General features: G+C 42.7%; 1 protein-coding gene across 2 annotated transcripts in view; it reads right to left on the bottom strand.

Moving 5' to 3' along the window:
* NECAB1 (N-terminal EF-hand calcium binding protein 1) overlaps positions 1-2,780 on the bottom strand; it is a 152,612-nt gene extending 149,832 nt beyond the window's left edge. The window contains exon 1 of one of the 2 annotated variants that reach the window (XM_038392593.1): positions 2,216-2,780. In XM_038392593.1, the coding sequence (XP_038248521.1) occupies positions 2,216-2,314 (99 nt within the window). In that variant the 5' untranslated portion in view covers positions 2,315-2,780. The remainder of the gene's footprint in view (positions 1-2,215) is intronic. The other variant, XM_038392594.2, reaches the window with a different exon arrangement.
* Between the last annotated feature and the right edge of the window lie 11,150 nt (positions 2,781-13,930).

Genomic DNA, 13,930 nt, shown 5'->3' on the forward strand with positions numbered 1-13,930 from the left:
CCAAACACCGATGTATTTAAGTGGCAATGTATTGACATCAAAGGCAGTCATGCGCCGTATTGTGAGTACACAGGAACAAAATGTAGGTAATGGTCACTGTGTTGCAATCATACTTGGCTAGTGTACAGCTTAAGATCCAGCTTACCTGCCCCCTACCTCCCTTTAGAGGAGATATGTTGGTGCTCTTTTTAGGGCCAAACCTTCTGCTACTTATGTGTTGGTGAATCTTTGTGAGATCACTCAGAGAGGATATTCCCCATTGTAGGATGCTGTTATCTTTAGCTGTAGGCTCCACTCGAACTCTTATCCCTTTTTTTCTTGCAAACCCGTGATTCCACCTCTTTGTAATGCATGTGCAGAACTCCCTTTTGCTTTAAGGAGAGTTATGCACACACACCAAGGGAAGAATAAACCTTGTAGAATCAAAGTGATATCCAGAAGCAGCATTTTTATCATGTCTACAGGCCATAAATATATATAAATATAATAAAATGCAATAAAGGGTAGACGTCTCTTAAATGATTACAGGAGGGACTTATAAAAATCCTTAAAAGTAGCAGTAGTACTGAACACTCAGTAAAATTGTTGGGAAACCTCTGGGAATTTTTATGTGGTCACTTCAGAGGTGTTTATAGATGTCGGGCCCTTAGTGCAAGTTTCATTGTTGATGAACATATGGGCCTGCACACATGGTTACAAACCTATATTGTGCTTTGTATTTTGAAGGACTCAGCAGTGAAAGTTGGGGTAATGTAGTATGGATCTATGGAGCTTGTCGAATCAAAAACATTAATGCACAGACTGATTCAATCCTGTGAACTTTGCCTATACAGTACTAAGACCTACAGAGGGGCTACATTCTTTGTTAATGTTGTTACACTCAATCACACAGCATGTGTAGACAATGTATATGGGCTTAGTCTTGTGCAAGGTGCTGAGCACTCGGTGGCTGATCCAGCACATAACCAGATGCTCACCTTTGAGCATGCCCGTAATCCTGCTGAATTCAAGTGAGACTCCTGCTCAAGTGCTTTTGTGGATGAGGGCCAGAATGGTTGGCCCAATCCTGCAGGGTGAGGAGCAGCTCCTGAAAAGGTCTGAGGTGCTGAGTGCCACCTTCAGCAGTGGGAACTGAGGGTGTTTAGTCTCCTGACGATGGCAATCAGCACATTGTAGGTTAGTTTCTAAATACCCTCCGTTCCTCTAGAGTCCATGGGAACTGAGGGGCCCCTTTGCTTTCGGGAGATACTCAGCACCCTGCTGGATCTGTCCTTATTGATGATAAGATAAGAAATACTAGTAGCAGACAGCAAATTCCTGAAAGTTACATTATTTTTGGCTCAGCTGGAAATTCAACAGAGGTATGGTGTGACTGTCCCCTGACCGTTTCTTCACATCCAGACCTGATCTATCACCGACTGTTATCTATGTATGTTATTCATTTTCTAACACAAATATGTGACGTTTAAAAATTCATTTCGGGTCCTATAAATAAAAGCAGACCAGGTCCCAGATCCTAAACACGTTTTGTGTATGAGCATATGCTCTAAATTATTATTATTTTAAAAGTAATATGGTCAAATCAGGAAAAGAATATAAAGAATTGTCTGATCCAGAGGCAAAGCAAGACCGTGGTACATTTTAGATTTCGGCTTTGACCATTTTTCCCTTTAAAAAGACAATTTCATCTGTTCCTCGTTGGGAGAGCTTTTAAGGCCACCTTGGTTTAGGGGGCATTTCTAACCAGTCTAGCCGAACTTGCATTATCCAGCTTTCCGCGGTATTCAGAAAAGATGGCTAGTGTAGCTCTTCCTTAAAAACACCTTTGCATGCGCCTTCGAAACTTCCCCTCACCTGGACCCTGGCTCAGTGCAAATCGCTGGGAAATCCATTGAACGCCCGAGGAAATCGCTGCGAGGGATTTTTCCTCGGGTGCCCCGCCACGGTTTGTTTTCTCGGGGCGGTTTGCCCAGCCCCTCTCCCCGCAGGGCGCGATTTCTAGCTTTGGTTACCTGTGGATGTGGGCACACGGCAGCCGGCTGCAAGGATGCGCTAGAGCCTGACTCCCGCGTGCGCTTGTTTCCACTCTCCCAAGAGCTCGCCCCTCCAACTCCGCTGCAACGCCAGGCGGGCTGCGTCCTGCTCGGCCCCGGCTGCCCCCCGCCCCGAGCCTGCCCCTAGCGCGCCTGGCCGAGCCAGGCTGCCCCGGACTTACATCGAGGAAGATCGACATCCCTTTGGTGAGCGGCGGGGCCGAGCGGAGCCCCCCGGAGGAACTGGTGGAGGAGGGGGACATCTCCTGACCGTCCTCCATGCCTTCTGCCGGGGAGCGGGGGGCGCTGCGGCCGGGGGGAGCGGGGGCTCGGCTCCTGGAGAGACGCCGCTGCAGCCGCTGCTGGAGGCTGCTCACGCTGGGATCTGGCCAGGGCTCCCTCCCCGCGCTCCTCCCTTTGCTGGTGGCGCTACAGCCCGTGTCAGTTTCATGGAGTCACATTGCAACGCGATCGCTCCCCAGGGACCAGCCCCGCGGGGTGGGCAGATCTCGCCACCTTCCCTCCTCGCAGCCTTGGGGGGCGGGGGGAGAAACTCCTCCGCTCCGCCCCGGCCCGAGCCGCGATCGCCAAATTACCAGGGACTGGTGCGCGAAGCAAACAGCCCCTTCCCACGCGGGCTGATGATGTGGCTCAGGGACTGGCCACCTTGAAACCATCCTCGGGGGATGGTGAGTGTTGCTCCCCTGGGCGCGCGCTCGCTGCACCCCTTTGTGCGCAGGCACGGGCGGGGAGAGCAGCCTGCCTGCGCCTAAATCAGCCATTCAAATGAATGGCTCAACCCATCGCACGTATTAACTTACTCCGTTTATTACTCGGAAGGATGGGGGCTGAGGCGGCCAGGAAACACACTGGGACATGACTGATCACCACCATTGCAAAGCGGATAGTGCTGGTGCCTTATAAATGGGAAAAACCAGAATGGAAACTGGTAAACAAGAGTCACCACTTGCTCCAAATACAAGCCAGAGAATTCAAAGGAAATATTAGCTGATGACTAAGGCTGCTCCTCCATCTCCCTGGCTCCCCTGCGCAAGGAGGCAGCAGGCTCATGACTGAGCCCTTTACTGTTTCATCTGGCTCCCACTCCCCGTTGGCAGTGGTGATGTAGCTATGCTTGGTCCCAGGATATGAGAGACAAGGTGGGGGAGGTGATATCTTTTATTGGACCAGCTTCTGTTGGCAAGAGAGACATGCTTTGGAGTTACACAAAAGAAGAGCTCTGTACCCCCTGGAGAGTTTGTCTCACCCACAGAAGCTGGTCCAACGCAAGAGATTTCCTCCCCCACTTCATAGAATCATAGACTTTAAGGTCAGAAGGGACCATTATGATCCTCTAGTCTGACCTCCTGCACAACGCAGGGCATGGAGTTTCACCCACCAACTCCTGTAACAAACCCCACCTTATGTATGAGCTATTGAAGTCCTCAAACCATGGTTTAAAGACTTCAAGGTGCAGAGAATCATCCAGCAAGTGACCCATGCCCCACGCTGCAGAGGAAGGTGAACCCCCCCAGGGCCTCTGCTAATCTCCCCTGGGGGAAAATTCCTTCCCGTCCCCAACTATGGCCATCAGCTAAACCCTGAGCATGTGGGCAAGACTCACCAGCCAGACACCCAGGAAAGAATTCTCTGTAGTAACTCAGATCCCACCCCACCTAACATCCCATCACAGGTCATTGGGCATATCTACCACTAGAAGATCAATGAATCGCCAAAATTAATTGGCTATCCCATCATATCATTTCCTCCATAAACTTATCAAGCTTACTCTTGAAGCCGGATATGTCTTTTGCCCCCACTGCTTCCCTTGGAAGGCTGTTCCAGAACTTCACTTCTCTGATGGTTAGAAACCTTTGTCTAATTTCAAGTCTAAACTTCTTGATGACCAGTTTATATCCATTTGTTCCTGTGTCCACATTGGTACTGAGCTTAAATAATTCTTCTCCCTCCGTGGTATTTATCCCTCTGATATATTTATAGAGAGCAACCATATCTCCTCTCAGCCTTGTTTTGGTTAGGCTAACAAGCCAAGCTCATTGAGTCTCCTTTCATAAGACAGGTTTTCCATTCCTCAGATCATCCTAGTCGCCCTTCTCTGTACCTGTTCCAGTTTGAATTCATCCTTCTTAAACATGGGAGACCAGAACTGCACACAGTATTCCAGGTGAGGTCTTATCAGTGCCTTGTATAACAGTACTAACACCTCCTTATCTCTACTGGAAATACCTCGCCTGATGCATCCCAAGACCGCATTAGCTTTTTTCACGGCCTATCTCCCTCCCTTTGTCTGTTTTGCCCACTTATTGGTAAATGTCATGAAACTAGATTCTGAGCTCACTGGCGCTTTTTTACTTGTAGCCTCTGGCACCTTGGCCACGATTGGGGTCTCTGGGAGACACTGTAATACCAATAAATAACAATCCAATTACAACCTCATCTTTTTAAAGAAATTCCTCCCCCAATAGTCTTATGCTAGAACTTGCATGTCAAATTTCTGTCTGGTTTCAATTTGAAGAACAAAGGGGGGTAATCTAATTCTGATCTGAGGATTTACCTGCATAACTCCCAATAGCAAAAATATACCAGTCACTTGTAAATGTCTTTCAAAAAGGTATTTTATAAAGGAAAGAGATGGGATTCTTCACTCTGTTACTGTTTCCTAGAAATCAGCCAGAAATTACTTTTTTTAAATGATTCTTGCTTTTCAAGTTTATTACAGGTTAGTATAAAATAAAATGCCATTTGTGTGCCATTTTCATTACACTCCAGGCGAGCTTTCCAAGAAAGGTTGAACTTCTCGGGTAATTCACAAAGACTCTAAAAACATGCTGAAGAAAATTCAACAGACTGAGCATAATGATCTGCATAATAAACACTCTACACCATTTTATGTTGTAAAGTACGTGAATTTCCTAATGGGCTTTACAAACTATGTTTGTGTGTTGGGGTTAGAAAGCGCTGTTTCCCATGTGTGTCTCTCCAACTGCAAAGAAGAAGGAAAACAATGATGGGCAAAGAAAGAAGGGTTTCAGAGTAGCAGCCGAGTTAGTCTGTATCCGCAAAAAGAACAGGAGTAATTGTGGCACCTTAGAAACTAACAAATTTATTAGAGCATAAGCGTTCATGGGCTTTTCCTGGGGAAAGAAGGTAGCCAATTCTTACCCTATGTGGAAACCCATCACGCTTACTTAGCTAGATTGGCTGCATTGTCAGACTGGCAGAGAGCGTCTGCTGAGCTGCTGCTCCCCCTCCCATGCAGGTGGCTAGGTGGGGTGTGTGTGTGGGGGAAGGGGATAGTTCTGTTTCCCCCCAATACAGGGGCTAGGGCAGTGAGCCAGTGAGGAGGGGGAAGTAAGCTACATCATGAATGGGGCTGGCTTGCTTAACTTCCTTCTCTCATGGAACAACGAGAAAGGAGGGACCAATCTGTGATGCTGGGTATCTCAGCCTGGTCCTCACCTTGCTCCTGGAGAAGACTAGCTACTTATTGCCCCTCACTTGGACAGGATTATGACTGAGTCCAGTCCCCTGCTGTTGCAGGCAACCCAATGACTCAGGAGGTCCCTTCTAGGCCTATGTTCCTGTGATTGGTCCAACTCAAAGGGAAACAATTTTGCATAATAAGCAGGGATCTCACTTCCTTCCCTAGCTATTGTTAGATGGCAGAGCTGGTGCATTTGCCTTATAATTATCCGTGCCTATTTTGACAGTTCTAGTTCCCCCCTCCACATGTCCAATCACTAAGTGGAATTAATTATCTGCCGTAATTTTTCAGCACATTCAAATGAAGCAGCTCTCGTTGTGTAAATATTCACACACCAGGGTGTAAAGTGCTCTATCTAGTGTGCACTGAGACAGCACTATAGAGCTATTACTCAGTCTCTGGCAGTGCATAATGGAGAGGGGAGGATGCGCTAAAAGTTGTGCCTTATTTTTTCATCACTTCTGTCAGTTCAAGACAGAATTTTAACACTATTTTAATGCACCATTTCATATTCACTAGAGTACAGATTTGCAAATTTGCTCCATGGTGCTGCTGTCACTTTTTTTTTTTTTTTTTTGCTTGGGGAGGGGGAAGAGGAGTGATCTGTCTCTGCTGCAGTTGCCTGTCCAAAGTTTCATGAGAAATAAATTGATTTAGCACCCCCCTCCTCCAACTTGGTCTTGTTCTGGCCATTCAGAACACACTTCCTGTGTGTCTTCTCCTCATCTGCCCTTCTTCTCTTTTCTAGTTTCAAGAGAAAATGTGATTTAGGGGAGACATAACTCCCCAGTAATAAACAAAGGGGCATTACAAAGAGGGAAGGGCTCTATTATCCTAATTGAAGGCGACCTGAAAATAGGGAAAAAAAACCTATCTGGTCATTTTTGCTTCTTAATGATATGCACAGAAATCCCAGAAGTTTGGCTTTTTTATTTATTTGTTAATCTATTTGTTTTTAAAAGATTGGGAAACAGGTGACTGAAGAACTACAATACAATGAGGACAGTGCAAGAGCCAAGAGAGTGAAAGCTGAGCAGTTGAGAGGGGAAGGGATTCTTTGGGTTTTTGTTAACACGTTTAACTTCAATGGCAACTTACCATTTTAGAGAATGGAAGCCTTTGTTAAAGAACCCAAACCCTCACCCCTTCAAGAGGAGGCATGATCTCACAGTTAACACCCCGAGTCTTCTTACAGGTCCTTTAGCAAAATTATGGAAGAAGAGATTTGTCCAAGGAGAAATGGCTTAATTTGCTGCACAGAATGTTGTGATTGATTATTTTAAGATTGTAGGTAAGCAAACAAACATTACCCATGTGAATCAAGGATGAGGTTGGATGAATAGAGGTGGTCAGAATTTTCCAGTGGAACATTTTTCTCCATCAGAAAATACTGTGTTTTTTTTTTCAAAACAAAGGACTGTGCAGCTTCTGATAAAATTTTGCTTAGAAAAAATTGAAAAAACAGGTAACAGGTGGAAAATAGAACACTGAAAATAGAACACTTGTTTTTCACTTTGAAATAACTTTTTTCATTTCAATTTTTTTATTTTATAATAAAATAAGTCAAAATTGGAACAGTTTTTTATTGTTATTGAAATGGACTGTTTCAGTTGACTCAAAACAATTTTTTTCTGGAAAATTTCACTTTGTGGGTGTCATAGAGTTAGTCCCCTGAGAGTCCTTTCAGGCCTTAATCACAGTCCACAACCACTCCAAGTCTTCTTTCCTTTTTTTTCAGGCAGTAGCCAGATTCCCCACTTACTTCGGGGTACAATAGTACTAGTATTAGCCAGGCCTATCTATTTCTGCTTTTCTTTGGGCTCCTAATTCTCCTCTCAGTATTGTCTTACTGTTTGCTTATATAGTATTAGCTGCTGGGGCTACTTCCAGCCAGTTGGCCCCTCAGTTGGGCCACTCACTTGTTTCCACTCACTTAATTGGCATCCTTTCCTGACTGCCTGTCTTTCAATAAAAAGAACAGGAGTACTTGTAGCACCTTAGAGACTAACAAATTTATTAGAGCATAAGCTTTCGCTACAGTGGATAATAGCTCATCTTAATTAATTAGCCTCTTAGAGATTGTATGGCAACTTCCACCTTCTCTGTATGTATACATATATCTTCTTACTATATGTTCCATTCTATGCATCTGACGAAGTGGGCTGTAGCCCACAAAAGCTTATGCTCTAATAAATTTGTTAGTCTCTAAGGTGCTACAAGTACTCCTGTTCTTTTTACGGATACAGACTAACACGGTTGCTATTCTGAAACCTGTCTTTCAATAAGCACCCAATTGATATAAACTGGTACATAGTTGTGTGACTGGGTGCTGAGTTAGCCCCTGAGTCCACACATCTTGTTGCTTTGGGACATGATTTTTTTTTCATTCCAATTTGGGACTAAACAAAATTTCTAAATGTCAGAATTTTTGGCAGAATGGAAATTCTGAGTTTCAACCAGCTCTACTAATGAATTCTCTTTCTAATACAGAGGAATGGGTGAGGTAGCTACTGAAGGTTCCTTCCAACTTGAATAATTCTATGAAATGTCCATAATTGGTTAATTGAAATCAGCATTCAGTAACACTTTCCTGCTGTGCCCTTGTTTCCCCATCTATGTAATGGGGATAATGACACTAACCTACTTGTAAAGCATTTTGAGATCTACAGGTGAAAAATGCTGTATAAGAGCTAGAAATTAGTTTTATTATTTTATTATAAGAATCACACTTCAGCCCTGTAAAAACCAGTTGCCATTGTGCTCTGGGCCAAGGTGCTCGAAGCACCACAGGTCTGACAGGAATACTCTGAGAAAAACGAGGTTTACACACAGCTGTGACTTATTGGCTTTACTGAAGGTTAGTGACCCACCCGCAACGGGGACTCCAAGTGTTGCAGTCACTGAGGCGGGGAAGCCAGCACACCGGAGTGCTGCCTGGGACGGAGTCCCCGTTGCGGGTGGGTCACTAACCTTCAGTAAAGCCAATAACTCACTGCTGTGTGTAAGCCTCGTTTTTCTCAGAGTACTCTTGCCAGGCCTGTGGTGCTTCGAGTACCTTGGCCCAGAACACATTGGTAATCTGCTACATGAAATATATCAGCATTTTTATGTGGGGAAAAAATCTAAAATTGCCTCCTCTCTTCTTTACAGCTTGTTGTGTCTTTAAACTTCCATCTAGAAACAAACCTATTGTGTGAAAGCATTCATACTACACACTGACATGAAAAGAAAAGTGGCCAACTAGTATTTAATGATTTTCTGCTTCCAACAGAAAACCTTTTTAGAAAACTAAAAAAATTAGTATTGCATTTAATATGAAACAGGCTGTGATATAAATGCAGAAAATAGCATCGGCAGTTATCTAAGTGAAAGACTTCAGTGGTAGACTTCAGAGGTAGACCGTTGTTAGTTCTGGTACCTTCACCAGAGGCAAGTGTGGGAGCTAGCTGGGGCTTTTAAATGTATGCAAATAGTACTACAGATGGAGGCCTGCTAGGGAAAAACAAAATATGACAGGGGGTGGTGAAGTAGAGTGGAGTGGTGTGGACTGTACTTAAGGCCTGAAAGGACTCACAGGAGATACCCCATGACATGTTGGCAACCATCTTCTCCACTTACTTCTGACCATTTTGGCTTATTGCTGTTGATGGACCTATCCTCCATGAATATATTTCTCTTGTAACCATTTCTGACTTTAATCCTTATACTTACACTCACTTAAAAACTATCTTGTTGTAATTAAATAAACTTGTTTTATTTTAATCAAAACCATTTCAGCACTGTGTTTGAACTGAGCAGTTTGGTAACTCCACTTAAAGTAACAGATTGTTGGATATTAACTCTTTAAAGGAGCAACAAACCTTAAGATTACACTGATTGTTAAAAACATACTTTTTTTGTAAAGCATATCTTGAAATGCAACTGCCCAGGCTGCTATATCTGGCTTACCAAAATCACAGCTGGACCAAAGTAATGAATTTATCCATGTTGTTTTTTTTCACAGTGATGAAATCAGATCTCTAAAGGGCCATTTACTAAAGATTTACTAACTTGGTATATTCAAGAAACCAAACAGCAAACTATTTCCTGGATGCCTGGAAGTTGTATTTGTCCAACATTGTATTCTAGCCTGTAAAGTTGATGACAGAATGATGAAAACATTTTGACAAAAAAATTCATTATAAATTTTGAAATTCCATCAAGAAGTCAAAATATGACCAGCCCTATTAGTCACACAAACCAAAGTTGCAGATGTTGTACATTTTAGTTTTCACAGTTCTGTAATAATTCTCTACATCAATATTTCCAAAAGTGTGAGGTATGCCCCTTGGATCAGTGTGAAAGGATAGTCAAGAGATCACTAACAGACCTCTCCATTGTTTTCCAGAGTTTCAGCTTTTATTTTTTTAAATAAGTTAGTCCCTACTCTGTTATGGTTGTGTGGAATAAAAACCTTCCAAATGTGAGCCTAGTATAACCGATGCAATAATGTCTGACTGAGTTTGCAGAAAGCCTGAAACAATAGCTATGAGGTATGAACTGCTGTGTTAATTTCAGTGTGTGCTAACTCAGAAACCAGTGGTGAAATTTTAAATGTCAGCATTAAGTATTTCATTACTCATCATATTATGTAGATCTACACCAGTGTTTCCCAAAATCTGAGGCATGTTCCCAGAGTAAGGTATATTTATAGGACTAGCTGAAGGAGGCCATGGAAGAAGTACAAATTAACCTGGGTAAATCTTTACCTGCATACTGCAGGGGGAACACAATTGGTTTTAGCTTAATTTTCTAAAAGGATGTAGCTTTCAGAGGTTTGTGAAACACTTCTCTAAGGTGTTCTTCATATGTGTGTTGTGCATATCATCACAGCTGTGTGTATCAAGATCAGTGGAACTACCATTTTCAGTTATACATGTTGTTTCTCAAAGTTCTGTAGTCAGCTTCATTCCATATATATCTATAATAAACATAGAACAGTTCATCTCAGTACAGTTAGTGTCATTTTCATAGTTCAGTAATCATATTCAGAAAACCATTAACATTTGCAATAAACATCACATTTCAGATCAGAATTGTCTTCCCTGATTTTATGAACTAGATGATCATCTACCAGATTCATGAATCTGATAGACGTAATAATTGAAGTCATGAGTCTGATAAGAGACATAATTTTGTAAACCAAGAGACAGATTTTAACATTCACAACTGAGTAAACTGTACTGTTTCATGAAGCTAATAGGTATATGATGATGACAAGAGGCTGTCCAGTGATGAGTTCATGAATCTGAAAAGAGTTTGTTGTTTTAATTTATTTATCTGTTAGAGAAAATGTATAGCAGTTTTTTAAAAATTCAATACTATTTCAGGTTTCAGAGTAGCAGTCATGTTAGTCTGTATTCGCAAAAAGAAAAAGAGCACTTGTGGCACCTTAGAAACTAACAAATTTATTTGAGCATAAGCTTTCGTGCCATGTACATTGGTCAAACTGGACAGTAAAAGAATAAATGGACACAAAACAGACCTCAAGAATTATAACATTCAAAAACCAGTTGGAGAACACTTCAGTCTCTCTGGTCACTCGATTACAGAACTAAAAGTGGCAATTCTTCAAGAAAAAAACTTCAAAAACAGACTCCAACGAGAGACTGCTGAATTAGAATTAATTTGCAAACTGGATACAATTAATTTAGGCTTGAATAGAGACTGGGAGTGGATGGGTCATTACACAAAGTAAAACTATTTCCCCATGTTTATTTCCCTCCCCCCGCCCACTGTCCCTCACACATTCTTGTCAACTGCTGGAAATGGCCCACCTTGATTATCACTACAAAAGGTCCCCCCCCCCCCGCTCTCCTGCTGGTAATAGCTCACCTTAAGTGATCACTCTGGTTACAGTGTGCATGGTAACATCCATTGTTTCATGTTCCCTATGTATATAAATCTCCCCACTGTATTTTCCACCGAATGCATCCGATGAAGTGAGCTGTAGCTCACGAAAGCTTATGCTCAAATAAATGTGTTAGTCTCTAAGGTGTCACAAGTCCTCCTTTTCTTTTTGCGAATACTATTTCAGTGGTTTAATGAAACATGTAATTTTTGCGTCATCTTTTAGCAGACCATCTCATCCAGCCTGTGTAACGTGTCACATGAAATAACTCATATGCAGATATGAAAGGAGGTCAGTTGTCGCCTGTGCACCCCACCATGCCCTCAGCTCACACTACAGGCAGCCTGTCTTTTTTCTCTCTTGGACTATTCAGTAAAACTTCACGTAGGCCCTTTTCTTTTTTGAACAAAAATACGCTGCCCTGAGGACTAGGTTTATTAGTATAAAATAAACTCCAAATAAAGCTCAAAATCCCAGAACAAAGTCCATCCAAAAGTGCACACAAAACAAAGGATTCTCTTCCTGCTCCCAGGCCTTCCTCACTGGGAGTTTTTCTGCTTTGCCAGGCCACTCTCACGGCCGACTGGGCTGGAGTTTCAGTCCTATATCCCAGGACTCTCTACTAGAGCTGGCTCACTGATCTCTGACGGCTTCTACACACTACCACTTTTATGTCGGTATAACGAATGTCACTCAGGGATGTGAATAAGCCACCCTCCTAAGTGACGTAAGTTACACCGACCTAAGCGCCAGCGTGGACAGTGTTATGTTGGTGGGAGAGCTTCTCCCACCAACATAGCTACCGGCTCTCACGGAGGTGATTTTATTATGCCAACAGGAGAGCTCTCTCCCATCAGTATACAGTGTCTTCAGCAGACACGCTGCAGCACTCCTAGGGTAGACTAGCCCTCTGTATTCACCTGTCACTGCTTCTTGCTGATCTTTAGAGGGAAAGTGTCAGCTCACTCCCAGGTGTGGCTCCTTAATAATCAGGGTTGACTGGCAACAGGCCTTCTATACCTCAGGAGAAAGCTACCCTGTTACTTGGTGCACCATCTATTTTTCTTGTTTTCCATTCGAAAGCCTTGGCAGTTATTGAAATTCCATGCTCATAAACAGACACTTGGCTTATTCTAGTTCAGTGATTTCATTTCTTATTAGTTGGGCAAAACATGTTCTTCCCATCCCAACGTTCATTTTGATTTCAACCTTTTTATTTATTTTTTTTAAATGTAAGCTAACTAACATTTTGAAACACAGCCATTTTCAGCTGAAAACCGGAAACCTTTTGTTGAGGAAAACGTCAATACAGGATGTTGTGATCATTTTGAACCTCTCCTCGTCCCCTTTTTTAAAAGGGAAGAGTCAGAGCAACTGACTCTTTCCCAGGAAACTGACCCTTGCCCCTGAACAGGGTTTGATAGGCTGGCATTTTCCAACAAAACTGCTCAGAGCTAAGTATCTTCTGGCAAAAAAGTGCACCTCACCGAGCCTAACTGCTCATTCTGTGATACATGATGTTTGGCAGCTTCTCCATTTCATATTCACTGGAAAGCCAAGGGCTCTTAAAACTTTTTTAGACTGTGGTTTCCAATTGCATCAGCTACAGTTGTAGCTCATGTTCTGTCTTGCTTTAAGAGGCAGTTCTTCAGAGACTGAGTTGTTGGTTAAAAATCAGATATGGAGCCATCTTATCTTCTGGCAGCTTTAGCTCTACATTGCCCAAGATTTCACTGGCACCAGTGCTCCATTTGGTCACAAGCTGGTTTGAATGCCTTTGCTTCTATTACAGTCTAATATAGGTATCTAGAGAAATGCAGAAAAACAGTGGGTAAGTTTTATTTTTCACCATTTCAGGATTGTTGCATTTTGTGAACACATTTAATAGCAATCTCATTTTAGAACAGATTTCTAAATTCTAAATCTAAATAGAGATGGATCTGGGCTAAAATCCTGGATCCAAACAGAGTAGAACCTTAAGGAAATTCAGGTCCAGGAAACTGTTGCTTAGGATGATCACGAATCATGTTAGAGGATTTAGCTGTTTCTGAATGTTGCTGTCTTTCCAGAGGTTCTTTCATTTTAAAATATTCCGAGACAAATTCTACATTTAGGTGGGGCTTGAAGCTGAGAATACGTATCAGTAGTTTAGGGAAAACTACATTATAGACATGTTGTAATTATCCCAAACCCAAACAGAGGAAGGATGGTCAAGGGGTTAGGGTGCTAGCCGGGGATTTGGAAGACCCAGTTGCAATTTCTTGCTCTGCCACAGACTTCCCATGTGGCCCTAAGTAAATCACTTAATGTGTCTGTGCTTCAGCTTCCTATCTGTAAAATGGGCATAAAATGGGGATGGTGTGAAGATAAATGCATGAGCAACTGTGAGGCACTCAGGCCTAAATCCACTGGAAGTTCAGAGTCTAAATACCTTTGAGGATATGGGCCTCAGAGACTAACAAAGGACATTAGAGAATACCTTAGAGAGAAGCATTATAAACC

The sequence above is a fragment of the Dermochelys coriacea genome, chromosome 2, assembly GCF_009764565.3.
Source record: "Dermochelys coriacea isolate rDerCor1 chromosome 2, rDerCor1.pri.v4, whole genome shotgun sequence".
Lineage (NCBI taxonomy): Eukaryota > Metazoa > Chordata > Testudines > Dermochelyidae > Dermochelys > Dermochelys coriacea.